Source organism: Neoarius graeffei, chromosome 4 (assembly GCF_027579695.1).
Source record: "Neoarius graeffei isolate fNeoGra1 chromosome 4, fNeoGra1.pri, whole genome shotgun sequence".
NCBI lineage: Eukaryota > Metazoa > Chordata > Actinopteri > Siluriformes > Ariidae > Neoarius > Neoarius graeffei.
Window position 1 is genome coordinate 82,427,231 of NC_083572.1, and position 26,779 is coordinate 82,454,009.

The 26,779-nt window shown below is 41.0% G+C and overlaps 2 protein-coding genes across 2 annotated transcripts; one reads left to right on the forward strand and one right to left on the reverse strand.

Annotated features, from left to right (window-relative positions):
* On the forward strand, positions 1 to 9,861 carry zgc:172121 (uncharacterized protein LOC337599 homolog). The gene is made up of 8 exons (XM_060919842.1): positions 1 to 377; positions 5,108 to 5,175; positions 5,261 to 5,433; positions 5,551 to 5,654; positions 5,743 to 5,904; positions 8,625 to 8,830; positions 9,500 to 9,573; positions 9,681 to 9,861. Exons 1-8 carry the CDS (start codon positions 306 to 308, stop codon positions 9,776 to 9,778), a joined length of 957 nt encoding a protein of 318 aa, XP_060775825.1. The 5' UTR covers positions 1 to 305; the 3' UTR covers positions 9,779 to 9,861.
* On the reverse strand, positions 9,766 to 26,682 carry LOC132885310 (basic immunoglobulin-like variable motif-containing protein). The gene is made up of 10 exons (XM_060919841.1): positions 26,400 to 26,682; positions 21,510 to 22,045; positions 19,451 to 19,580; positions 19,262 to 19,357; positions 15,985 to 16,089; positions 15,793 to 15,887; positions 12,310 to 12,442; positions 12,051 to 12,134; positions 10,952 to 11,048; positions 9,766 to 10,844 (listed from the first exon to the last, which is right to left on the reverse strand). Exons 2-10 carry the CDS (start codon positions 21,979 to 21,981, stop codon positions 10,542 to 10,544), a joined length of 1,515 nt encoding a protein of 504 aa, XP_060775824.1. The 5' UTR covers positions 21,982 to 22,045; positions 26,400 to 26,682; the 3' UTR covers positions 9,766 to 10,541.
* Between the last annotated feature and the right edge of the window lie 97 nt (positions 26,683 to 26,779).

Genomic DNA, 26,779 nt, shown 5'->3' on the forward strand with positions numbered 1-26,779 from the left:
AGAAGAAGATGATTTATTGACCAATGGTTCAATAATTCACTGGATTGCATCGTTATTGTCGTCGTGTGAACTGCACGAATTTTAAGCAGATTTAACAGAATCCAGAAGAACTAGTTTTTCTACATTAGATTCAAACATAATTATGGTCTTTGATAAGCGAACTAGTCACATTAAGGCGTTGTCTCTGTTCCATACTGAGTAGTTTGACGCCGTGGCACTGGAGTAGTTGGAGTGACCATTTAAGTTGGTTTACTAACCACCATAAAACCTGAAAGAAGAAGCAGAGTGACCCTACAGCAGCCAGCATGGCTTGCACACCGGTTATTCTGGACGGTGGAATATCAACAGAACTGGAGGAAAGAGGATTTCACATCCAGGTAGATTCAAATACAGACAGAGAATAATGCAGAGTCTAACAGGCCCAGCAAATGTTTTTGTGATACTGTAAACAAAAACAACGTGAATTTGCAAACTATAGAAACCTTATATTTCATTACAAAGACAGCATATCAAATGTTGAAACTGATATATATTTAAATGTTCATTTTGAATTTGATGTCAGCAACACATCTCAGAAAAGTTGGGACAGGGGCATGTTTACCACTGTGTTACTTTTAATAACGTTCTAAACGTTTGGGAACTGAGAACAATTGCTGTAGTTTTGAAAGAGAAATGTTGTCCCATTCTTGCCTGATATTCAATTTCAGTTGCTCAACAGTTCAGGGTTTCCTTTTATAGTATTTTGCGCTTCATAATGCGCCAAATGTTTTAAATGGGAGATAGGTCTGGACTACAGGCAAGCCAGTTTAGCACCCAGGCTACGTTTACATTACGTCGAATCAGCGGATCATCAGATTAATGTTCTTAAAACGATTCGCGTTTACACTAAAACCGTTAGCCGTGCACACAGCAATACCAATACACGGATACGCTCGACTCCGCAGGCATCCTGCGCTCCAAATCACTCCGCCCTGAACAGCGAGTGCCCTCTGGAGGGTGCGCACTCCGGCCCTGCGCAGCTCACACAGCGCGCGAGTGAAGTGCACAAGCCACGATTCGGGACTGAGCCGCTGTGTGTGTGACCCCAGCGCACATCACTTACCACTTGCAAGTGGAAGGATGGCAAGCCTAAAGACAATCATAACTACACAATGGGCAGTATTTGCAGTATTTTCATACTTTTATACTCTTTAATGAAAGGTGATACAAGGCGGAAGTCCGCACCGTTTTTCAGTAGTCGCGTCACATGACCAACGCCAGCGAATCAGGAAGGTGGATGTCACAGTGACGTTGTCCAATGAGACGCCAGCTAGAGCTCAGCACAGCGTATCCGCGTTATTGGCGGGACATGGCGATTCATTTCCGCCAGTTCGTTCATGTCGGTCAGTTCAGCAAAGAAATTCGTTCGTTCACTCGTTCATTTTGATGACGTCACACCAAAGCGGCACAACAATGGCTGTCGTCCGAAGTTTAGTTCATCTTGAGTGAACGAGAGGCGGCAGAGGTGCCATCCACAATAGATTTTCATACATTACAATGTGCTTGAGAAAAAGATGGAAGAAAAACATTATCCTAGCATTATCTGAAAAAGACTACATAAACAAAGCTCTGAAAGTTAATTAAATGTAGATGAGAATAAAGCTGTTTTTATATTTATTATATTTATTTTAGTAGAGCCATGGTCTGCCGGCTATGCAGTTGTTCTCTCAAACCCATTAAGCAAAAAAAAAAAAAATTGCTTATTTAACAGCAACACTCATTTCAGAGAATAAACAACTTTACAAGTCATCGTATTCAGCGAACAGTAGCCTGCGATGTCTCTCTGCTGCATTCATGATCATTCATTGTTTGGCCTGGTCATGGACATGGAAACGGTTGTTATGCACGAACATTCGATTGACGTCACGTCTAGCGAGACCTTTTCCAGCTGTTCGAGCAAGAGACCTCCTTTCATGCAGTTGTTCAAACCCATTAAGTAACACCCATTTTGCTCATATTCAACAGCAACGGTCATTACAAAGAACAAACCACTTTATTACAAATTGCATTAACATTAAAAAAACGAACACAGTATGCCGCGATCTCCAGAGCCACGTTCTTCATTGTTTATCACAGTCATGGAAACCGTTGCTATGCGCCCAGCCCAGTATGGCAGCAGGCAGGCTGGCTGCTGGCTGTTCGTTCGTTCGCGAACTGCTGAGCTCGTTCGCTGTGAACTGAAATGTATTGCTGAGTGAGAGCTCTAAATTGTAAACTAAAGACCTGGCATGTGTCAACGCTCTGATAATAGGGCTCAGATAGCCCTTAAAGAAGTAAAGTGGCCCTGCTCTGCACAGATCAAAATGCAAGTTGGACGCCCTTCTGCTACTGAACAGATCCTGCTGATTCGCCAACGACCGAGATTCAGCGACCGCCCTGCTGCCAGCGAGCAGAGACTGCTGATTCGCGAACGACCGAGAACGAGAGGCAGCGCGAACTAGTTCTAGTCGTTCACTTCGAAGACTTGTTCAAAAAGAACGGTTCGTTCGTGAACGACACACCACTAATTTGCGTATCTCAATGTTTACACAGCACCGGACCAGATACGATCTAGATTGAATACGTGGACGCTGGCGGATTCCCGTTTCCCGACTTTTCCAGGTGGTTTAATGTAAATGGACAGTGCATCCGCGAAGAAAACGAGACAGATACGGTCTAATGTAAACATAGCCCCAGACTCTCTTACTGCGGAGCCATGCAGTTTTAATCTGTGCGGAAAGCAGTTTGGCATCATCTCACCCGAAACCGGAAGTAAACAGACCCTGCGCCATATTGGAAGACCAACAGACTCGCGATTAGGGGGAAATAACGGCAGCGGTATGTGAACCCACGAGAATAAAGTGGAGTGGCAAACGACTTAAACAAATCTGAGCTGTTTTATTTATGATTTATTTGCCCAACAGTAGACTTGAAAGAAACCTGTGTGAGACTTGGCAAAAAACTGGATATAATGGATAAGTCTGTGCATGATCTGTGGACACTGAGGTAAGCAAACGCAAGAAATTCAGATTTAAAACATGCTAAATTGGCCCCAAGTTGATAACTGTATGAGGAGCAAGCCTCCCAGACTTCTACAATTTAATAATAATTTAGGATGGTTTGGGGCTTGCTCTCCCTCCTATTATATAAATAAAGCATAGTTGTTGTGTAGGCATATCATAAATACATATGTATAATTTTGGATAAATTAACCTAAATTATGGATACCTTAATAGTAACAAAAAGTATTAATTTTTCAACTGAAAAGATATATTATTAAAATATATCAACAAGATTACCTTGGCCATAACTATGTGTAGGTTATAGACCAGTTCACAGATATTGCCGCGCAGGGTCAAAGGTCGAGGCCTCATCGGAGATGAAAACATAGCGGCAAACAAGCCAAACCTTAGTAAATACGCCTTATGGATATGAGAGAACGGGGATTGCCAACTACCATGGGGGTAGAAGAGTTAAGGGCGCTTGCATATGTCACAGATATTTTGAAAATCCAGCCTGTACCGTCCAAGGAAGACGAAGAAAAATCGAGGTATGTACCCGGTGATACTGCCACGCCCACTGCAGTTTTTGACAGGTCAACATCTGACACGGAGAAATAATATAAATCGTGCTGCCTACCAGATTACAGTCGTCTGTTTTATTGTATCAGTACTAGCATCACTTACTATACTCGGTCATAGATTAGTCCAGTACAACATGACCAGCTTGCTTTTTTTCCATTTGACTGTCGCAAGTTTTTTCAGGCTGGTACAGTCAAAAATTGAAAAGTTTTGGCCTCCTAAACTAGTCATCGATTCTATTAGTGTATTAATTGGAGTCGACATGAAAACGTTAGGTAAAAACTTTAAACCAGTACAATCTCTTCTTCAAAAGTTTCACCAAATGGTTTTATTTATGCAATTTAAAGCTCATAATACTGTATAACTTTGGTCGAGTAAAAACACGGAGCAAAAACATGGCTGAATCCTGAATGACTCCTATTTGTTTAAATAGGGGACTAGCTACATAGGCGCCAAAATGTAGTTTCTTTTTCCCTGCCATGGAAGCGCACTTGTATACGGAGGAGGAAAGCAATTTGCATTACAGCCGTGAGGCGGCTCGGCTCGGTTTTCCCTTTCGGGCGCTCTCGTTTTCTGTTAGAATTTGGTAAAGAAAAAAAATAAATATTATTTACCAGCTTACCGGGTCCATTAACATAAATCTGACAGCTGACAAGGTCGGGATATAAACGAACTTTTGCGTTAAACTGTGTGCTTGGATTCACATAATTTTTTCTGTATACACTCAAATGTACACTACAGTCTTCTCGCATCCACTGTTCAAGCAGTGGACGTCCTTTGTAGCAATCGACAACACAACAGTGCCCCCACAGCGAGCCTGTAGCCTCTGCCATTGTTGACATGCTCTACTTCCGCTCGTTTATGAGGCCTTAACCTTTGACCTTTCCCACAACTCCTTGCGGTTTGCCGTATTTGTGAACTGGTCTATTCTTAACAACAGCTGTAATATCACGAACCAAGCCACTAACAACATAATTGTAAGCCTGTAGCCCTTTGTAGGCCTTCAAGTCATCAGCAGTGTAGGCACTGGGTGTAAACAACAAATAGTTTACAATGTCTGGGTAGCAAACAGATGGCAGAATTGGTGTCGGGTCCTCCTTATGTTTCCATTCTCCCTTGCCCCGAGTCTTATATGGGTCAAACCCATCAATCACAGCCAGTTTCTCCACATACCGTGCCCTTTCTGCAGCTGGTAATGTACTCACATAACCAGAATTATTAGCCATCGTGTCACTTCACTCTCGTTCGTAGTTTGTTTTATATTGTGAGGTATGTATGCATGCATGTATGTACTTGAGGTCTTCCAATATGGTGCCCTAACAAAATCTCGCGGTACGGTGACGTCACGCGGTAGCCCTCTATTGCTCTGAAATATGTGTATATATCATTCAGCATTAATGAGGCCTTCCCAGATGTACAAGCTACCCATGTCATGTGCACTACACTGTCCCAACTTTTTCGAATTGGGGTTGTTGTAGTAATAATAATAGATTTGACTCTTGTTGCAGGGAGATCCTTTGTGGAGTGCGAGAATTTTGTATACAAACCCAAATGCTGTTAAGGACGCACATTACAGGTAATTCAAAAGCTTATAATTAAACTTGTATGAGTTAATATCAATAATAAGTCAAAACAATTGAGAAATCTGTCTGTCTGTCTAGATTTCTTCAGTGTGGATCTGATGTTATCACAACAGTCACGTACCAGGCCAGTATTGAGGGATTCACCAAGTATCTTGGCCTTAAACCTGAGGATGCTGAGGATTTACTGGCATCAGGGGTCCGACTAGCTAAAGATTCAGTAGCAGACTTCATGGGCAGCTGTTTAACAGCAGGTGTGTCTCTGCATGATTCCTGTAATCTCTTAGTTCAAGGCTGAGAGTCTAAGAGGGTAAAGAAGGTTTCATGATATTTTACTAAATCATTAATAGTGAAAAGTTTGTTTTTTACAGACAGAAAAGTGCCTTTGGTGGCAGGTTCAGTGGGACCTTTCGGGGCTTTTTTACATGATGGTTCAGAGTACACAGGAGTCTACGCAAGCAGCATGAGTGTAGAGGTATGGTGGAACCTAACACACTTTGTCATCCCTATTATTGCAGAACATATTATACCATGTGTAAAACATCTACTATACTTGGCCTCAGGAGCTGAAGAATTGGCATCGGCTACAGGTTCGCTGTTTAGTGGCTGCAGGAGTTGATCTACTTGCACTGGAGACCATACCAAGTCTTAAAGAAGCAGAGGCCTTGGTGGAGCTGCTGCGGGAGTTTCCTGATGCTAAAGCCTGGCTATCCTTTTCCTGCAAGGTAACAGTTAATGGAACCTTGATTTAAGTTGTATGGTTTGTATGTAGCAATGTTTCCCAGTCCTGTACTTCACTATCCCAAGATGTAGTTTGGGGTCCTTGAACCTAAAAGTGTTAAGTTCCACCGTATCTCTACATTCATGCTGCTTGCATAGACTCGTGTACCATCATGTAAAAAAAGCCTCAAAAGGTCCCACTGAACCTGCCACCAAAGGCACTTTTCTGTGCCTATATGGCCAAAAATAATGTGGACACATGACCTTCATAACCATGTATGGCTGTTCCCGAAACTGTTGCCACAAAGTTGGAAGCACACAATTTTTCTAGAATGTCTTTTGCAAGGTCCATGAAGATGTGGTTTGGAAGAACTCTACTGGCCTGCATAGAGCCCTAACCTCAACAAGACTGAACACCTTTGGGATGACATGGGACACTGACTGAACCCCCAGACCTCCTCACATGACATCAGTACCTGACCTCAGTAATGCTCTTGTGGCTGAATTAACATAAATCCCCACAATAATGCTCCAAAATATACATTAAAGCTTTTCCAAAAGAGTGACTGTTATAACAGCAAAGGTGGGACAAACCCTGGAAAGAACATTGTCATTCCTGACATTTCTGGACTATCTGAAAAACTTAGGAGGATCTTCTACAAACACAACATTCCTGTTCATTTCAGACCCATACACTGAGGTAGAAATTCGTCCACCCTAAGGACAGAATACCCAGACACAAACAGGACAATGTAGTGAGGAATGCACGTACCTGTACGTTGGGGAAACGAAATAACCACTTCACACGCACATGACTCAACACAGGCGAGCCAGTTCCTCAGGCCAGGACTCTGCAGTCTTATCTTCATCTCGATAACAAAGGACACTCCTTTCAGAACTGCAATGTACACATTCTAGCCAGAGAAGACCAGTGGTTTGAAAGAGGAGTTAAAGAAGCCATCTTCGTCAGCCTGGAACAACCATTACTGAACAGAGGAGGTGGTCTGAGACACCACTTATCAGTCACCTACAATGCAGTCCTTGACACTTCCCAGAAAACTGAATACACATCCACACCAAAACTCAGCTGACTTCAGTGACTCTGATAAAATTGTTTATCGTTTCGGCCTGGCGTCCACATGGCACCGGCGTTTTGGGTGCCCCAAAATGAAATCTTTTGAGAACGGGTTCCAGAGTGGAAAAATCTGGCAACGGCGCTGTTGCGAAGTCGTCTGGATGAGTAGAACGGATTTGTTTACGATGACGTCACAACCACATGACTGTCAGTGCTTCACACCGGGTAGAAGTGTAACGAACTCGATGAGAGTTGTCAACAAATCCTATAACTTGGTTCATGAAACGTGCTTACAAAATATTTTCACTGTGAATATTTGTGTAATGGTGCAAAGTGAGAGAGAATGAGAGACTCTGCCCTTAGGGCAGAGTCAATCCCGCCAGCAAAAATAGGGGAAAAAAAAGGAGCGATCTCACCTCTTCAGATGTTGGTTTAAGTCCTACAATACATTCCTCAAAAAGGGCGTAGAAGAACAAATTAATCCATCAACGTGTAGCATTCAATTTATTCCGGACCATTAAAGACGCCGCCTTCCGCGTAGAATCATACGTCATCCTCGCCGCCATATTGGATGGGGCAAAGCGGAGAATAAAGATGCCTCATTCATGTGCTGCGTTTAACTGTACCAACAGGTTTACTGTCCAAACGAGATCACATGGGATTACCTTTCACAGGTGAGACTGGAAAAATACTTTTCATTGTATTTGGTCATTGTAACGCAACTTTACGAACAGATTTTCCTGACTTTGTGGCTAATATGAAGTCTTGCGCATAATAGTTTATGCGCATGCGTCCTTACTTCTATTGTCCTGGTGTCTCCGATGGGACCGTCTTACAGCGCCCCTAGAGGTATGGCATGTGTATTGCATCATTTTCAGCAAGCGTTGTATTGCCATATGTACCTGATATTTTACTGATCCGTTGCCCATGTGGACGCGATATATTTTTTTTAATAACATCTCGTTGCCGTTGTCGTGTGGATGTAGCCTCACATGATGACAGAGAGCGCCAACGACCCACAGATCACCCTAATGACACTCTAGGCTGCTAACACCGTTCACACCCGGCTCCCAGTGACCTGCACCTACAGGATGACTCAAACCCCGGTTGACCTCAATGACTCTCCTTAGGGTTGCTTTTGGTCCACTAGAGGATAAATACCTCAAACTCCCCACTAGTCAGACAGAACTGAAGAAACCTTTGGATGAGAGGTGAAACGTCTTCAAGCAAGTCCAGTTGACTTTTTTAAAGCACCTACAGTTTACTATGACCTGGATGACTGAGAACCTTCACAGACCTGAAATGAGATGTTCAACAAGTACATATGATTTATGTTAACTAATAAGATATTTAGATGTGTATTAGAAATGCATCTTCAGCAGCATAGTGAGTAGTTGAGGCTTTCCTGAATAAAATTGATACTTTACAGTAAATGTACAACCATAGTGCACTGATCCTACTTTGTAAAACTTCTGATATGACCTTGATAACAGCAGATCTCAGATAATACCCAATGCTGATCCAATGCCAATCTAGCATTTTGAGTCTGTCGCAAGGTTTTCGTGAAAAACTTTTGAATTTTCAGATACACATCAAAATATAGCCCCAAGTACAGAAGGTATATAAAAGACAGTAACATCTGTGTTTCAGGACACCCAGAGTATTTCAGATGGCAACAAGTTTGCAAAAGCTGTTCAGGTGGCCAATAAATCCCCTCAGCTGGTTGCTGTTGGGGTGAACTGTTGTCATCCTACTCTAGTAGGACCTCTTCTTGATTCAGCAGAGTCATGCAAGGCAGCCAACATGAGTTGGGTGGTCTATCCGAACAGTGGGGAAGGCTGCGATCCCAGCACAGGGTGAGTGTATCACTAGTGTTAAACTTCTAAATGTCTTAGCCATGATCAAACCTTAAAGCTTCTGTATGAGTATTGAACCAAGAAAGGGATTTTTTTTTTTTTTTAATTTAAAGTGTGCGGTTATATGAAAAGAATCCACAACAGGGTGGTGTGATGCAGCCCATGGAAAATGTTTTCCTAAAACATCACATCTCCGTGTTTTATTCCAGTGATTTCCCATGATTAAAATTTAGAATGTATTAAACATCATCATAGTTATGTATTTGTAGTGACATTTATAGCTGTGGAACATCCATGAGCCAAGTTAGTTCTTATCACTGATGTTATAACAGTTAAACAGTCATTCTCTCACCAGACTCTTTCTCTTCAAGTTAGTAAGACAAAAATGCAGCCGGTCATGTTGATGAGAAACCAGAAAGTGCAAAAGTCCAATCCTGAAGACTCTCCCTCAGCAGAAATCTTACTGACCATTACCAAGTCCTGATTCTCGGCTCTTTCTCTAAAGGTTAAATAAATGTCTCCAGACAAAGTTTCACCAAATCAATGATCAATTAAAAAAGTGTAATTTAGATTAGATTACGCAGAGTGTCTACCACACAAGTCCATGAATTGTTACCATAGAAACAATAACATTAGAACAATATGATTTCTGACCAATCTTATTTGCAGATGGGGAACAGAAAAAGGGATTCCATTTACAGACCTAAGTGTTGAATGGAAAGAACGAGGGGCTTTATGGATTGGTGAGCCAAACCTATTTTTAGATCTTATATAAAAATAGGAAAACAAAATGTCCTGACTTATTCTCCAGTCTAAATCTGAGTAAAACTGCTTTTTGCTCTTTTAACAGGAGGCTGCTGCGGTATCAGTCCTGCTGACATTGCACAGTTAAAAGGTCGATTAACCGAGACACAAAAAGGCAGGAAGTTAAACACACAATCATACTGATCACTGGACTACTTTTTTGTTTTTTTAATACAAGAAATTGTATAAATATTAAGAAATAAAACCAACCACTTGTTTCCAATTCACACTGTTTGTGGGACTTCAGGTTAATGTAGACACTCGTCATAATATACACTCAAGATGCTGCTGAGGCAAACATAACAATGGACACCACGGTTCACATAATTTGAAAGCCACCATGTTCTTTTACAGCTTTTCACAAAGAACTGATAGACACCATACACAATAATAGAAGTGTCACTGATGTTTCATTTCACAGTTATCCCCTATGCGATTACACCCCCTTTAAACGAGGAGAGAGAGAGATCACCACTGTCCCGATCAAACAGTCGTCCTGTGTCAGTGTGGTCGTTCTATTTTCTCATGGCTTCTACTGATGTCAGTGAACATTATACATATAACGTAAGTTATGATTAAACTAATGTGATTTACTCACTAAGTTAACCCGTTCTGTGCTTCAGGTGTTTATGAACAAGTCCTTTTTTGAAACACATTTACTGAAATGACACTAATGGAATGTGTCACGCACAAAGACTACCTCACTTAATATTTGGGTTTATAGACAGCTGCATGTTTTTGTTTGACCTGCCCATTTTTACCAATCCGATTTCTAGAGAAGTCTCTGCATTGGTCAGAAGGAAGAAGTTATTTCTCCCCCTTTTCCCCCCAATTCCAATGTACCTCAAATATTAACTGGCTTGAACGAGTATGTAGAAATCCCAATGGAGAAATAATTACTTCATTTTCAGTCAGCGATGTCCTCGTCCAGGTCGCTGTCAGGGCATCCTCTGTGGCTATACTCTGCAGTATTGGAGATCCGTTTCCACGTTTGCTCAGATTTCTGATTCCCTGTGCTGTGAGAGCGGCCCAGGTGCCCATGTTTGCCCTCGCTATCGTCTACAGCCTCCCTTGCTGAAGTCTGGCTCCTCTGATCTGCTCCCTGTTGGTGGTTATCGTGCCTCAGGTTCTCCAGGTTTAGTGCCCAAGGTCCAATTTTCTGCCAGTTCACCCTCTGGAAGGCCATGAGACAGTGTAGGTTGCCTCCCACCTAAAAGCAAGAGGAAATGAAGCGTTATTTCATTAATAATCAAGTAAACATATCCGATGTACGCGTTTTTATAATATTAGACATGTTGGAAATCCTAAGTCACTCACCTTTTTGGTTTTGCGAAACTGAATGCCTCTTTCTGTATGGCGAATGTCCAAGTATTCTGGATTCTGTGTGTTGAGGTCAGTCACAATATCTGCCCACCTACATCGTATACAACGGCATCAGGTTTTGGAGAATACAACTAATGACAATCAACTATAGCAGCTTTTAGAGACTTCAACTACAATTCACATCATCTTGTGTGCCTATATCTACAGTACTGCGCAAAAGTCTTGGGCACTTTTTTTTTTTTTCCCCCTACAAACTTTGATTTCTATTTTATAACTTCTACATTACCAAGTCAGTACAAAAACATTTGAGTCTGAACGCGTGTTTTTTTCCTGTACCATTTGACTTTGTGCTAGAAAAGTTTGTATCTGAGCAGCATATTACACAAGAGACCACTTTTCAGCGTATTTAAAAAAAAAAAAAATCATAATGAAGGCTGCTGGGTTTTACTGCAAAATTTAAGAAGCAAGTGTGGCAAAATGTCCATAAGAATTGTGGCTGGTTCTGCAAGATGCTCAGTAAAACCTACAGCTCATTTCCTTATAAAACTGCACTCATTGTACCGGAGACTACCATTTTTATTTATTTTTAAGTAAAGGGTCATCTCGTGGCAAATATTGACTTTCATTTATTATGGCTTACTGCTGCGTGGGGGATTTTTTTTTTTAAAGCCATTTTTTGGTCTGTAGCAGTTCTTTACATGTGCCTAAGATTTTTGCACAATACTGTATAACCACTAGATTTCCTGACCTGAATTATTTTTTTTAAACATTACAATACAAATCATTCATTAATTTAGCCCTCTTCAGTAATTGTTTGATCATGGTCAGGGTAGCAGTAGATCCAAAGCCTATCCTAGGAACCCTGGATGGGACACCAGTCCATCACACACACATTCACACTTGGGAGCAGTTTAACAAAGCCAATCTACCTACCAGGATGATTTTTCTTTTTTTGTAAGTTTCTTAGGAGGAAACCCATACAGATGCGGGGAGAACATACTGAGACAGAGTAACCCACACTTAGATCCGACTACATCACAGTATTGCCCACTAATCATCAGATGTAGTTGAATAATAATAGGAAAAATCTTACTTTTTACAGTGGATGGCAGGATGTTTCCTGCTTGGTTCCCCAATAAGAATCCAATGCTCCATTTCATTCAGAGCAAGTGGTCCTCTGTGGTTTAAAAAAAATTAAAAAATCCAACTCCGTAAACATGGAATGCTATTCTAATTGATTAGAAGGTGCGTACAGTTTCAGTGTTTATCATAAAAGGACCCTGCTGGGAGAATTTTAAGTGCAACCAAGAATGAACAAATAAAGGAAGAAAGCAATTAGTTATGCAGTGTACCTGTAAGCTTTAGCTGCTTTTAAAGGTGTAGCTTCGAAGCCTACAGGACAGAAGTAGTGGTTCTGACAGTGATAAATATAGGCCATAGATTCATCTCTCAATCCCTGGGTCAGCTTAAGCAAAGCACCTTCAGCTAGTTAAGGGAGGGATAGTCACAAATTGAACATATTAATGAAATGTTCCATGTGCAAAACTGTCATTTTTAGAACTATTCAGTAATACAGTACCAGTCAAAAGTTTGGTCACCTACTCAGTCATCTGTTCTGTATTTTTGACCACTTTCAACATTGTAAAACAATATTGAAGACAAACTATGAAATAACATACAACCCCGATTCCAAAAAAGTTGGGACAAAGTACAAATTGTAAATAAAAACGGAATGCAATGATGTGGAAGTTTCAAAATTCCATATTTTATTCAGAATAGAACATATATGACATATCAAATGTTAAACTGAGAAAATGTATCATTTAAAAAGAAATTAGGTGATTTTAAAATTTCATGACGACACCACATCTCAAAGTTGGGACAAGGCCATGTTTACCACTGTGAGACATCCCCTTTTCTCTTTACAACTGTCTGTAAACGTCTGGGGACTGAGAAGACAAGTTACTCAAGTTTAGGGATAGGAATGTTAACCCATTCTTGTCTAATGTAGGATTCTAGTTGCTCAACTGTCTTAGGTCTTTTTTGTCGTATCTTCCGTTTTATGATGCGCCAAATGTTTTCTATGGGTGAAAGATCTGGACTGCAGGCTGGCCAGTTCAGTACCCGGACCCTTCTTCTACTCAGCCATGATGCTGTAATTGATGCAGTACGTGGTTTGGCATTGTCATGTTGGAAAATGCAAGGTCTTCCCTGAAAGAGACGTCGTCTGGATGGGAGCACATGTTGCTCTAGAACCTGGATATACCTTTCAGCATTGATGGTGTCTTTCCAGATGTGTAAGCTGCCCATCCCACACGCACTAATGCAACCCCAGACCATCAGAGATGCAGGCTTCTGAACTGAGCACCGATAACAACTTGGGTCGTCCTTCTCCTCTTGAGTCTGAATGACATGGCGTCCCTGATTTCCATAAAGAACTTCAAATTTTGATTTGTCTGACCACAGAACAGTTTTCCACTTTGCCACAGTCCATTTTAAATGAGCCTTGGCCCAGAGAAGACGTCTGCGCTTCTGGATCATGTTTAGATACAGCTTCTTTGAACTATAGAGTTTTAGCTGGCAACGGCGGATGGCACGGTGAATTGTGTTCACAGATAATGTTCTCTGGAAATATTCCTGAGCCCATTTTGTGATTTTCCGATACAGAAGCATGCCTGTATGTGATGCAGTGCCGTCTAAGGGCCTGAACATCACGGGCACCCAGTATGGTTTTCCGGCCTTGACCCTTACGCACAGAGATTCTTCCAGATTCTCTGAATCTTTTGATGATATTATGCACTGTAGATGATAATCTGTTCAAACTATTTGCAATTTTACACTGTCGAACTCCTTTCTGATATTGCTCCACTATTTGTCGGCACAGAATTAGGGGGATTGGCGATCCTCTTCCCATCTTTACTTCTGAGAGCCGCTGCCACTCCAAGATGCTCTCTTTATACCCAGTCATGTTAATGACCTATTGCTAATTGACCTAATGAGTTGCAATTTGGTCCTCCAGCCGTTCCTTTTTTGTACCTTTAACTTTTCCAGCCTCTTATTGCCCCTGTCCCAACTTTTTTGAGATGTGTTGCTGTCATGAAATTTCAAATGAGCCAATATTTGGCATGAAATTTCAAAATGTCTCACTTTCGACATTTGATATGTTGTCTATGTTCTATTGTGACTACAATATCAGTTTGAGATTTGTAAATTATTGCATTCCGTTTTTATTTACAATTTGTACTTTGTCCCAACTTTTTTGGAATCAGGGTTGTAGAACATATATGGAACATGGTGTTAAAAAAAAAGTTAAATAAAATGTTTGATATTTTAGATTCTTCAAAGTAGAATCTGCCTTGATGACACTTTGCACACTGTCATTATCTTAACCAGCTTCATGAGGTTGTCACCTGGAATGCTTTTCAATTAACAGATGTCGTCAACTTAATTAGTGCAATTTCTTGCCTTCTTAATGTGTTTGAGATCAAAGTAATACAGTAAATAGCTCTATTCCACAACTGTAGTAATCCATATGTCAAGAACCGCTCAACTATTTAAGACATGAAATGTCTTAATATAAAAATATTGAATTAGGTCTATCAAAATGTTTTGACTGAATCCATGACGATAAGCCACGAAAACAATTTGATGACAAAACACAAATTACAGTGATGAGCTCATCTGGCCATAAGGCCAATGAGCTGTTGCCGTCGTGTCCGTCCATCATCCACAATCAAGTTAAATCATATCTCCTCCGTCAGTTCTCCACAGATTTCCATTCCAATTGTTTTGTTTGAAAGAACATCACTACACACACACACAACTTGGTCATTGTTTGGTCATTTTTTTTGCTAACAAGTTAGTAATTAGGCCAAATTAACGAATTTTCCAGGCCTCTTGCTAGAATTGTATCTCATTTCTCATCTGATTTCAGTTCTGATCAATGTTTTGGGTAGATCTTCCCTTGAGGAACAAAACTTGGTTGTTTACAAGAGGAAAATCAACAATCTGTTTACAACTTTTGTTTTCAGTTAAATCGTGTCTCCTTCAGTTCTCAATGGATTTCAGTTCTGATTGTTTTATTTGAAAGAATTAGTCCTTCTGTACAAAACTTGGTCATTGCATTGTCAATTTTTTTTTGCGAACAAATTAGTAATTAGGTCAACTTAAATTTTCTTCTGATAAGAATTGTATCGCCTCTTTTTTTTTTTTTTTTTTTTTTTTTTTTTTAGGACGCAAATTCAGTTCTGATTTTGTTCCTTGGGGAACAAAATTTAGTCCTTTGTTGATGTTCCTGTTGTAAACAATTTGTCATGGAGGTTGGTCCTCTCTCACATTGTCACATTCCACTTCTGTTTGATGTTTTGGTCGTCATGGTTGTTTTGATGGCAGGCCAGATGAGCTACTCCGTCCTTGACGTTCTGGTTTCGTACTTCATAATATAATGATGACACAAATTATGTGACCCTCTTTTTCCTAGCAATACCCAAGGTCTACAAATTAGCCTGAGAAAGTCATAGACCATGAAACTGGGACTATGCCCTCTGTTAATATGGGAGAAAAAGTGGTTTAAAAAAACCCCAACATCTTGAGTTGATGGGAAAGGGTGACAAATATACAAAAGCACATGGATTTCAGAATACTTCTGATCTGAATATCTCCAATTCTGATGTCTTTATACAGTGTTTTACTTTTTTTTTTTTAAATTACAGTGTGTTTCTAGATCAATGCTTTTTATGTCATCTTAGGACTTCTTTCCCCTAAATGACGTCAAACACGGTTTTAAAAGTTCATGATATGTGAATCATTTTTAAAGTAATTAATATTTAACTCACCCGTCTCTCCTGCAGTCTTGTGCTTCCCATGGGGTTTATATAGAATATAAGAGCATCCTCGAACACGGAAATGGTCATTGATCTGTCTGAACCATCTGTACCAAAACAAGAACAGAGGCGGTAAAAATATAACTATCAGATACCTCAAAAAGACATGAAACTTTCCAATGGGGTAAGCAGAACAACTCGTACCTCATTAAAGTGGCGTTCCCAGTAAATGGTCCAAACTTGATCTCTTCAAATGGAGGCTGGAAACCAAGAATATGTAAGGCCTCCTCCTGGGAAATGGGTGGAAGGCTGACACAAAAAAAATTAGGAGTTGTCATTCATTAGGGTGTGAACCAAATACAAATTATTCAGATGGAACAGATTAAAAGAAGGAAGTACATTTCTTTTCCCTTAAATAAAATGTGCTTGAAAGGTTTACAGGGCATCAGGTTGAAACTAGAGATGCAAAAAAAAAAAAAAGTCACAAAAAATGATAGCTTTCTCCTTTCATTTGGGTGCAGGTGGGTCAGAAATGAAGCTTGCAGGATAAAGAAAGGCCACTTTTATTAACATGAATGTGTTTTTATTAACACAGTGTAAATGGGCAGTGCATTTACATAGCAACTGCCTGGTCAGGATTTCAGTGATTTTTAAACTGGGCAACTACTTTGTAGCCCAATTTAAACAGAAAGAGAACCAATAATATTCCTTAGAAAACATTGTGGGCATGCATCTAGTTGAGACCAATTATGAACTCAAAGCATGTTTCCCATCTTCTCAATTTGGTCCTGTGACTGCTAACAACTGGGGTGGTGAGGCCTAACGTGTCCTTTGAAACACAAGAAGCTAGCCAACTGCATAGTTTCAAACTCTTGCATCGTGGCAGTGATAACAGACTCTGCTTGCCCACTCGCACATACACAAGCTCACAAACAGCCCTGATTGACTAGTGTAGCTGTGACAGACAGGAGAGAGTATATACCGTTCCTCCCATTCCCAAGGACAATATTTTTGATCCCTTAGCTCCTGCCCATGGAAGGCTGTAATTTGAACCCACAATCTCCCAACAATAGGGCAAACATATTTCTACAGGGTTCCTTTAAAAAAAAAACACACACAACACAAGGCTACATTTAGGCCATACCCTCTGTATTTGGAGCGCTGTAGATTACTTGCAACCATGTGATCAAAACGTGCTATGTCATGAGCGTCCGCCATGACAGTGGATATACAAAGCAACTAGGACGGCAGCTGCTGAAAGCGTGTCTGTAAACAATGCTGAATTTTCTCAGTATTACCACGATTTGAACGATCAAGTGAAGACGTGTGGTTTTGACCTGTATTATTTAAAAAAAGGTCAGGCTTTTCTGAAGATAAGACGCTTCTATTGAATACAAATACAGGTAATTTCATCCCATGACCACTTCGTCCAAAGCCTTTTTCATATGCACCATCATTTTATCTCATCTCATTATCTCTAGCCGCTTTATCCTGTTCTACAGGGTTGCAGGCAAGCTGGAGCCTATCCCAGCTGACTACGGGCGAAAGGCGGGGTACACTCTGGACAAGTCACCAGGTCATCACAGGGCTGACACATAGACACAGACAACCATTCACACTCACATTCACACCTACAGTCAATTTAGAGTCACCAGTTAACCTAACCTGCATGTCTTTGGACTGTGGGGGAAACCGGAGCACCCGGAGGAAACCCACATGGACACGGGGAGAACATGCAAACTCCGCACAGAAAGGCCCTCGCCGGCCCCGGGGCTCGAACCCGGACCTTCTTGCTGTGAGGCGACAGCACTAACCACTACACCACCGTGCCGCCCCATCATTTTATATTTCAGGTATTTGTTTGTTCGAAAAAAGGAGGAATTCTCAATGGAATTTGACCGAAGCAAAACACGTTTTTGTAAAGCAAATGACTGCCGTAGTACGGATCACGTTAAATGTTTAGGCACCGAGCAGCGCTCTCACTGGGGCTTTGTTCGCGAATCCCGGGCTGAGGTGCAGTTCTACTGACCCAAGACTGTGCTCTTTCCAAGGGGGAGGCTTAGAGGGAGGTGCCTGTCAAATTTGGCTTCACTGCGAGCTCCGTTGGCTGAGTTATTAATTTTTAAAGTTGGCTGGATCATGTTAAATCTTTAGGCGCGGAGCAGCGCTCTCACGGGGCTTTCATTCGCAAACACAGGAATTCTTGAAATATAAAATAATTGATATTCCATCCAAAGCCTTTTTCATATGCACTGTCTTAACTATTGGACAGAGTCCTGATCTCCTCGTATCCTCTCCGTACTAAGCCTCAGAGTTTCCTCTTTCCGAATCACGGATGGAATTATAAAAAATCGGAACGTGCCACGGTCATGTGTACTGTTGTGACCACAACCATATGCAGCACAAAGATATGGCATAGCTAAAAGAACGCTTAAAACAGTGGCAAAACAGAGTGAGTCAGGCACGCATGACTGTTTTGTATGGAATGTCGCTTGACCCTGTATTTGTATCTCCACCAACATGGCCGACATCTGGGTTTCTATTTTGCTTTGACGTCACTTGCAAGTCAAGGATACAGATAGACCAGTGATTTGGTATTTACCATTTCAAATACTACAATGACTGCTAAATCAGTAACCCTGGTTAACACACACTCACTGAGCATATTATTAGGAACACCACTAATCCTTGGTAGGGCTTTCCTTTGCTCTCAAAACAGCCTCAATTCTTTGTGGCATGGATTCCTTTGAGATTTTCTGGTCCATGTTGACATGACTGCATCACGCAATTCTGTCACACACATTTTTCAGGTGCACTTTCATGCTATGAATTGCCTGTTCTACCACATCCCAAAGGTGTTCGGTTGGATACAGATCCGGTGACTCGGAAGGCCACTGAAGAACACTGAACTCATCGTTACGTTCATGAAACCAGTCTAAGAAGACTTTTGCTTTGTGACATGGTGCATTATCATGCTGGAAGTAGCCATTAAAAGATGGGAAAATTGTGGTCATGAAGGGATGCACATCAGCAACAATACTCATATAGGCCGTGACATTCAAGCACATTCATTTTTGATTGGTATTAAACAGGCCTAAAGTGTGCCAAGAAGGGGGAAGAAAAAAAAAAACCCACCATTCCCCACACCATTACACCGCCCCCACTAACCTGGACTGTTGATACAAGGTAGGTTGTGTCCACAGATTCACGCTGTTTGTGCCAAATCAATTCTGACCCAAATTCTGCCTTCTTTTCTTGAAATATATTTAAGGTTTCTTCAGGTTGAGTTAAGAAAGTATGATACAAAAAACAAACAAACCTATTTTGGCCAATTCTAATTTTTCTGTCTGATGACAGCCTGCCATTAATGCTTCCCCCCACAATGAGAGGCAACTGAAAAAGAACTTACTGAATTAAAACGATACATCTAGAATGAACTCTACAGCGTGTTAGTCCATTCATGCTTGAATCAGTTATGTACCTTCCAGCTCCGAGGGTACTGTACAGAAAGTTCCAGCAAGAGATGAGTGAAGAAATACCACATGATGTTTTATACTGAGGGCGGCTGATGCAGTACCTACACAGGTGAAAAGAGGAACAAAAACAAAGTGTTTTGTTGTTTGTTATTTTATAAGACTAGTGGGTAAAAGAGGAAGGGCTGCACTTGTACCATCTGCGCAAGTCCAGGACTTTTCTTTGCTTGATTTCTTCCAGAGATGCCTGTGGTGGAAGATCCAGCACGTTTCTGCTTGATCGGTCAGATGACTTCATTTTCTTCAAGGCAAATTTCTTTATATTACCTGTAAATAAGTGAGAAATGTTACGTGGGTGGTATGTATGTTCAAATTAGCATTTTGTGACATGTATCAATCATTTGAGCGGTAAAACGTTAGCGAGCTGTCATGGCAAAACAAAAATACGACCCCTCTGTATGCTGTAGAGTGAAGAGAAATGTTTGGGGTTTTTTTAAAGCTACAGATTCCATAAATTGCAGAGGAGTTTGTCTGGCTTGTAAGATTTAATCATAGCGAAAGATACTTAAATTTAAAAAAAAAAAAAAAACCCAGAGATAAGGTATTTAAAATTTTGGGGAACTACACTCTCAGAAGATAAAAGTACGTTGTTGTACCTTTAGGGGTACAATGGCCTGTCACTGGGGCAGGACCCTCTAAGGCAGTATTTCTTAACTGGTGGGTCCCGCAGATGTCCTGGGTGGGTCGCGGAGGGATGGTGTCAAAAAAAAAAAAACCTATTCTTTTCATGCAACCACTTAACGTTGACCCCAGAGCCATAGAGATAGGCTACCTAGGACTATTAGTTGACCCAAAACCTTTATTTTGATGTCAGGCCCATGCCTGTTGTTGCCATGGAAACAGAATATTTTGTGACATGTATCAATCATTTGAGCGGCAAAACGTTAGCGAGCTGTCATGGCAAAACGAAAATACGACCCCGAGTGTTTGAAATATGGATTTAGCTATGTTGAGGACAAAGGCATCCAGAAACCCCAATGTGTGGTGTGCAGTGAATTGCTGGCACGAGAGCATGAAACCCTCGAAACTGAGATGTCACTTGGAGACAAAACACCTGACTGTCAAAGATAGCCCAGGTGAGTATTTTGAGAGGCAACGCCAGAAATTAAGGACTTCGCAAATGCGTCTAACTTCAGCATGCTCCACACAGGTACAGGCACTCCGTGCGTTGTACTACGTTGCCCACCGCATAGCAAAGACCAAAAAGCCCCACAACATACATAGCAGAGAACCTCATCTTACCTGCAGCTATTGATATGGTCAGAGAGGTGGTAAACTTGAATGTAAAAAAAAGTGGGTCGCGACCTAATGACCATAGGGAATTGTGGGTCCCAAGGCCAGACCAGTTAAGAACCACTGATCTAAGGTACTTATTTGTACCCTTTAAATACTGCGCGGGAACATATATGTACCCTTTTGGCCCTAAAAAGGTACACATAGTTACCTTGAGGTCCAATAACGAGCCCTAAGGGGTACATTAGTGTCGACTGTACCTTAGGGGACAGAAATGGAATCCTACTGTACCAGTTTCTGATAGTATAAGTAATCTCAGAATTTGCTATATGGTCTGAAACTCAGCAGTAAAACAATTCATGTTCTCCTCAACAAAAGAAACTAGGAATGTTCATTGTCTTGTCACATTTTATTTAAACAAGACAGACTTCTGGAAGAAAGCAGGAAAACATGGGGTGAGAACATGGGATCAGTCAAAAACGATATAGTTTGCCTTAGACAGTGGTTTTAAAACCTACATTTGAATTGTGGTTTCTTCACAGATGGAATAGGCAGGTGAGAAATGGCAATCATTAGCACAGGAGAGATAATTGGGTAATTGATGCAAATTACCACAATGGTCAAAAATGCTAATCCCAGACTAATGCTGATTATCCTGCTCTGTGGGGTCTCTGTTGATTTACTTGTCTTCTTTCAATTTGGGTAGTTTGGTTGATTACATTAGATTTAATACAGTCTCTGTACACTGGAAGCATGGAGATGGATGGCCCACAATTTACATCACTGAAACATGACTCAAGCTTACATAAGCAACATTAACAGATGGCCTGTAGGACAATTAATTTGCGGCAAGTGTACAGTTTCAAATAGATTCACACATGCAGAAGGTAGCTGATCTAAACCAGTATTCAATTGTCATTTTTAAGAAACAGCATGTACAAAGCAGTTATTAATAAATTTTACCTGTCCTGGTTTTTCGGGTTAAAACGGCATCAAAGTCGGTGGTGTCAATCTCCCAGGCTAAAATGGGCTTGGAATTGCTGGACAGTGTCTCTTCTAGATCACCGGCATCACGTGAAGGTGTATGGATTCCTCCAGCCTGACCCTGGGAGAAAGTGATGGTGTTTGATTGACTCAGTAGTGTACTGCCGTCATGGCAGGACTGGGGAACATCTCTCGGGGTGAGGACTGGCCGGGCTTGATTGAGCAGTGCATAATCAGAACACACTGTGTAGAATTTCTCCCGGGAATGTGTGACCGGGCATGTCCATGGGAGCTGCAGCTCGGCACTGGAGGCCCGTCTGGTGCGTAGCGAATCACGGCTGAAAGGGTTCAAGAAGCCGTGCTCATTGTCTTGGCCCGGCAACCTTGATGGAGGCGCCGGATCCTTGGCACCAGATACGTTACCGCCTTCACTTTCTGCAGTGTTAGGCATTGAACACTTGGATGACAAGAAGATTGCCTGTTGGTCCGTTTTGGTCTGACGTGACTGCTTGGCCCTATTTTAAAAGAGACAAGTGAACGTGAATAAGGACAACAACTTGGTTGAGCAGAATTAACCAAGAAATCAAAGCCAATGCAGTGACATGCAAAAATTAACATTAACATGTATTAACTATTAATTGATAGCTAATTACTGGAATTGAGTTAAGAACTGTCCAACGCATTATTTTAAACCTGGAAGGATTGTGGTGAACCGTCAACTTTGCAGAAGAAATGTGGTCGGAACAAAATCTTGACTGACTGCAATTTGAGATTACTTATGCATGTGTACAGTGGCACTCTTGTGCTGGAACATGTTTGGGCCTCTTAGTTCCAGTGAAGGGAAACTGTAATGCTACAGCATACAATACAATTGTGTGCTTCAAACTTTGTGGAAACAACCACATGGGGAAGAACCACATATGGGTGTGATGGTCAGGTGTCCACATAGTTAGCCTTCAAGAAATAGGTTCAAGTTGAATACTCTAGAATTACTATAGATTATCCAGGGATGCCCGTTTGCTCAGATTATGGTCTCTGTGGATTTTCTGTGCGTGTAATGCTCGTGTTCATATTGGCTTCTTCCAGGTTCTCGGTTTTCCTCCTAAAAACATGTTGGTAGATTGATTGCCTTTTGCAAGAAGGTAGGCAAGTAAGTGTGTGTGTGTGTGTGTGTGTATGAAGCCCTGCAATGAACTGGTGTCCCATCCAGGGTATTTTTCCTCATGCTTCGTGTTCCTGAGATTGGCAACCCTGACCCGGATAAAAGTTTTGACTGAAGAATGAAATAAGTGTAAATGAACTGAAAAATATGTATGACTATTTTATTGGGGAAAAAAACCCTAGAGCTAAATATATTTGAGAAAAATCTAGATCTGACAACCTGAATAGCAAACCATATATTTTTTTCTTAACACTTGATAATGTCGGGGCGGCACGGTGGTGTAGTGGTTAGCGCTGTCACCTCACAGCAAGAAGGTCCTGGGTTCGAGCCCCGGGGCCGGCGAGGGCCTTTCTGTGCGGAGTTTGCATGTTCTCCCCATGTCCGCGTGGGTTTCCTCCGGGTGCTCCGGTTTCCCCCACAGTCCAAAGACATGCAGGTTAGGTTAACTGGTGACTCTAAATTGACCGTAGGTGTGAGTGTGAGTGTGAATGGTTGTCTGTGTCTATGTGTCAGCCCTGTGATGACCTGGCGACTTATCCAGGGTGTACCCCGCCTTTCGCCCATAGTCAGCTGGGATAGGCTCCAGCTTGCCTGCGACCCTGTAGAAGGATAAAGCGGCTAGAGATAATGAGATGAGACTTGATAATGTCCACTGTATGTATGTATGTATGTATGTACAGTGCTGTGCAAAAGTCTTAGGCACATATAAAGAAATGCTGTCGACCAAAAATGGCTTAAAAATAATAAAATTAAATGTTTCAATATTGAAAAAAAAAAATTATAAAACAGCAGTAAGCCATAATAAATGAGACAAAGTCAATATTTGGTGTGAGACAACCCTTTGTTTAAAAAAAAAAAAAAGTCTCAGGTACAAGGAGTGTAGTTTTATAAGGAAATGAGCTGTAGGTTTTACTGAGCATCTTGCAAAACCAGCCACAGTTCTTCTGGACACTTTGTCACACTTGCTTCTTAATTCTGCAGCAAAACCCAGCAGCCTTCATTATGGTGCCGTAGTTAGCACCGTCGCCTCACAGCAAGAAGGTTCTGGGTTCGAGCTCAGTGGCCAACGGGGGCCTTTGTGTGGAGTTTACATGTTCTCCCCGTGTCTGCGTGGGTTTCCTCCGGTTGCTCCAGTTTCCCCCCACAGTCCAAAGACATGCGGTCAGGTTTACATTGAGTGGCCATGGACTGAAGGCCTTGAGCGAGGCACCTAACCCCGGGTGCTGTAGCATGGCTGCACACTGCTCTGGGTATGTGTTCACTGCTTCAGATGGGTTAAACGCAGAGAGGAATTTCACCGTGTTAAGCGTACATGTGATAAATAAAGCCGTTCTTCTTCTGTTTTCTTTTTTAATCTGAAAAGTGGTCTCTTATGTAATAATGATGTATGGATTGGAGACTGTACCCTTAACGAAGAGACAGGAGGCAAAGTTGGAGGTGGCAGAGTTGAGGATGTTAAGGTTTGCGATGGGAGTGAGAAGGTTGGACAGGATAAGGAACGAGCACATCAGAGGGACAGCACATGTGGAGAGCTTGGGAATTAAGCTAAGAGAGATGAGACTGAGATGGTACGGGCACATCCTGAGAAGAGATGCAGAGCATGTTGGAAGGAGAATGTTGAGGATGGAGCTGCCAGGCAAACGAAAACGAGGAAGGCCAAAGAGGAGATACATGGATGTGGTGAGAGAGGACATGAAAGTTGCAGGCGTGGTAGAGAAGGATGCGGAAGACAGGGAGCAATGGAGACGAAAGATCCGCTGTGGCGACCCCTAATCGGGAGCAGCCAGAAGAAGAAGGTGGTCTCTTATGTAATATGCTGCTTTTTTTGGGGGGGAGGGGTTCTGTAACATTTACTTTTGTGCTGGAAAATGAACGTTTGGACTCTAATAGCCTAGCCTGACAAAAAAGCAATACTGGACACTGTGCAATACCTCTCCTGCTGGACTTTTTTCATATCTTTTTAATATAGTTATATACATGTAAATACTTACTTTATCTAGAAGTTTTCTAAAGACTTAATTTATCTAGAAGTTCTCTCTTTTTTTCTATTCTATTCTCTGTTTATCTTATAATGATGCTACTGGAATTTTAATTTCCCTGAGGGAACCCTCCCAAAGGGATCAATAAAGTTCAATCTAAAATATGTTTTTGTACTGACTCGATAATGTCGAAGTCATAAAATAGAAAGCTATAAGGGTTGTTTTACAATCAGGGTACAAAGTTTGTGTCACAGGGGTCCAAAATTCAAATTGATTCAAACTGGTTCTTGTACCAGTTTTTAAGTGAAGGACAAGTTAAAGAACAGATTTCAGGTAATTTTTTGACGCGTGTGTATGGTAGTTTTGTGTAATCTGCTATAAGATAAAGAAGATTAAGTGTAGCTTTAAGCAGGGCTGGGAAAAACAAATGAAGTGATTCTCGGAGAGGACTTTTTTTTTTTTTTGACAATTCAGAATCCACTACTTCCATAGTGCTTTTAAATATAAGGCTGTAAGCTTTGTGTTAGTTGTCTCTAATATTTATGTCCCGATATCTTGACCACATTTTAGGATGAAAATAATCACTTTAGATATGTTATTTTATATTGAAAAATTAGCTGTCTCGGAGAGGACTTTTTTGACACAATTGCATACTAATTTGATCAAAATAGTCTGAAAACTTACTGGCATCCAACATTAAAACTTAACTATGTTTCCAATGATATGGAACCAAATATGTGTTTTATGGTATAAAGAATGATTTAAGTGCATCCCTTTTGGAGCTACCTGTGGTCAAAAAAGCACTTTTTCTAAATGACACGAGTAATTTTGCTAAATATGACATATATTGCCATACATTCACCAAAAATAACGTTATCACCAAATTTTTTTTGCATGGTAAATAGAGCTATCACAGGGCTACAATAAACAACCAAGTTTATTTAGTCAAGCCTTTTGATATTGAAGATAATAAGTGTTAAATGTGATTTTTAGCTTGCGTACCCTGATTGTAAAACAACCCATAAAGTTTGTATGAAGGAAAAAAATATTAGGGTGCCTAAGACTTTTGCACAGGACTGTATTTAATTGCCAGCAGTGGATATACTGTAATAAACAGTCACGTGATCAAGAAGACGTACTGCCAGTTGAGTGAAGAACTCCTCAAACCATCTCAAACAAAAAGATGAAGGTATGGAAATTATTATTATTATTATTATTATTACTACAGTATGATTATAGACTTGCATGCTGTTGTGTGTTGTATTTGAGCCACTCACAGTCAAACAGTCAGGCCTCACAGTGCCACTATAATAATCGGAATAATACAATGAATATTTATTATAATAAAATCACAGACTACGATATAAACACCAGTAGAGAAAACGCCTGCGTCTACAAAATCGCATCCCTTTTCGTGTTCTCTCACGGCATCCTTATAATAAACAACCACAACAATAAAACCTACTCCCATCAGATAGTTTTGTACAAACCCTGAATAAAGATTCATTCATTCATTTCAGACTGACATTAAGCTTTTTATTTATTATTATTATTATTGCTGTTATTATTATTTTAAGCTGAAATGTATCATCACAACACAACGGTTAAATAATAACCACCCTATCAGGGGCGACCTGCTGATGTTCGGCCAGGATACTGTCAAAATGCCCACAAATACAACACATACACTCATCCAGTCCTCAATAAAAACAGGATATGCACACATACCTTCACGTAATAAATACCGCATCAACAAACGATTTAAAAATAATAACAACGCGATTCCTTAATAATACACTGGCCTTCTGTTAAAGGGGCTCAGTTACTGGTTGATTCCAAACGGAAAATAAAAGAGGGGTGTTCAAATATATATGACAAATTTGCGATGCCGGAGACGAGCAATTCTAACTTGAAATTTGATGTAAAGCTTGTATAATGGTACTAAAACCAGAAATTCGTCATTATTACGAGGCACGTGTTTACTAAAAGCCTGAGAAAGGTGATGATAAAACGCTCCCCCTCCCCTTTTTTCTGCGGTTCCCTTTAACAGGTGAAGAAGCAAAACCGAGTCGGGAATCTTTTTCGGGTGAAGGCTGCGCTCCAGTTGC

Coding starts and splice junctions, on each gene's coding strand:
- zgc:172121 (XM_060919842.1), top strand. CDS start 306: ATGGCTTGCACACCGGTTATTCTGGACGGTGGAATATCAACAGAACTG. Junction 5,176..5,260: donor GTTAAGGACGCACATTACAG/GTAATTCAAAAG, acceptor CTGTCTGTCTAG/ATTTCTTCAGTGTGGATCTG. Junction 5,655..5,742: donor CAAGCAGCATGAGTGTAGAG/GTATGGTGGAAC, acceptor ACTTGGCCTCAG/GAGCTGAAGAATTGGCATCG.
- LOC132885310 (XM_060919841.1), bottom strand. CDS start 21,981: ATGCCTAACACTGCAGAAAGTGAAGGCGGTAACGTATCTGGTGCCAAG. Junction 19,358..19,450: donor GTCCTGGACTTGCGCAGATG/GTACAAGTGCAG, acceptor TCACCTGTGTAG/GTACTGCATCAGCCGCCCTC. Junction 12,443..15,792: donor CAAGACTGCAGGAGAGACGG/GTGAGTTAAATA, acceptor TCCCTTAACTAG/CTGAAGGTGCTTTGCTTAAG.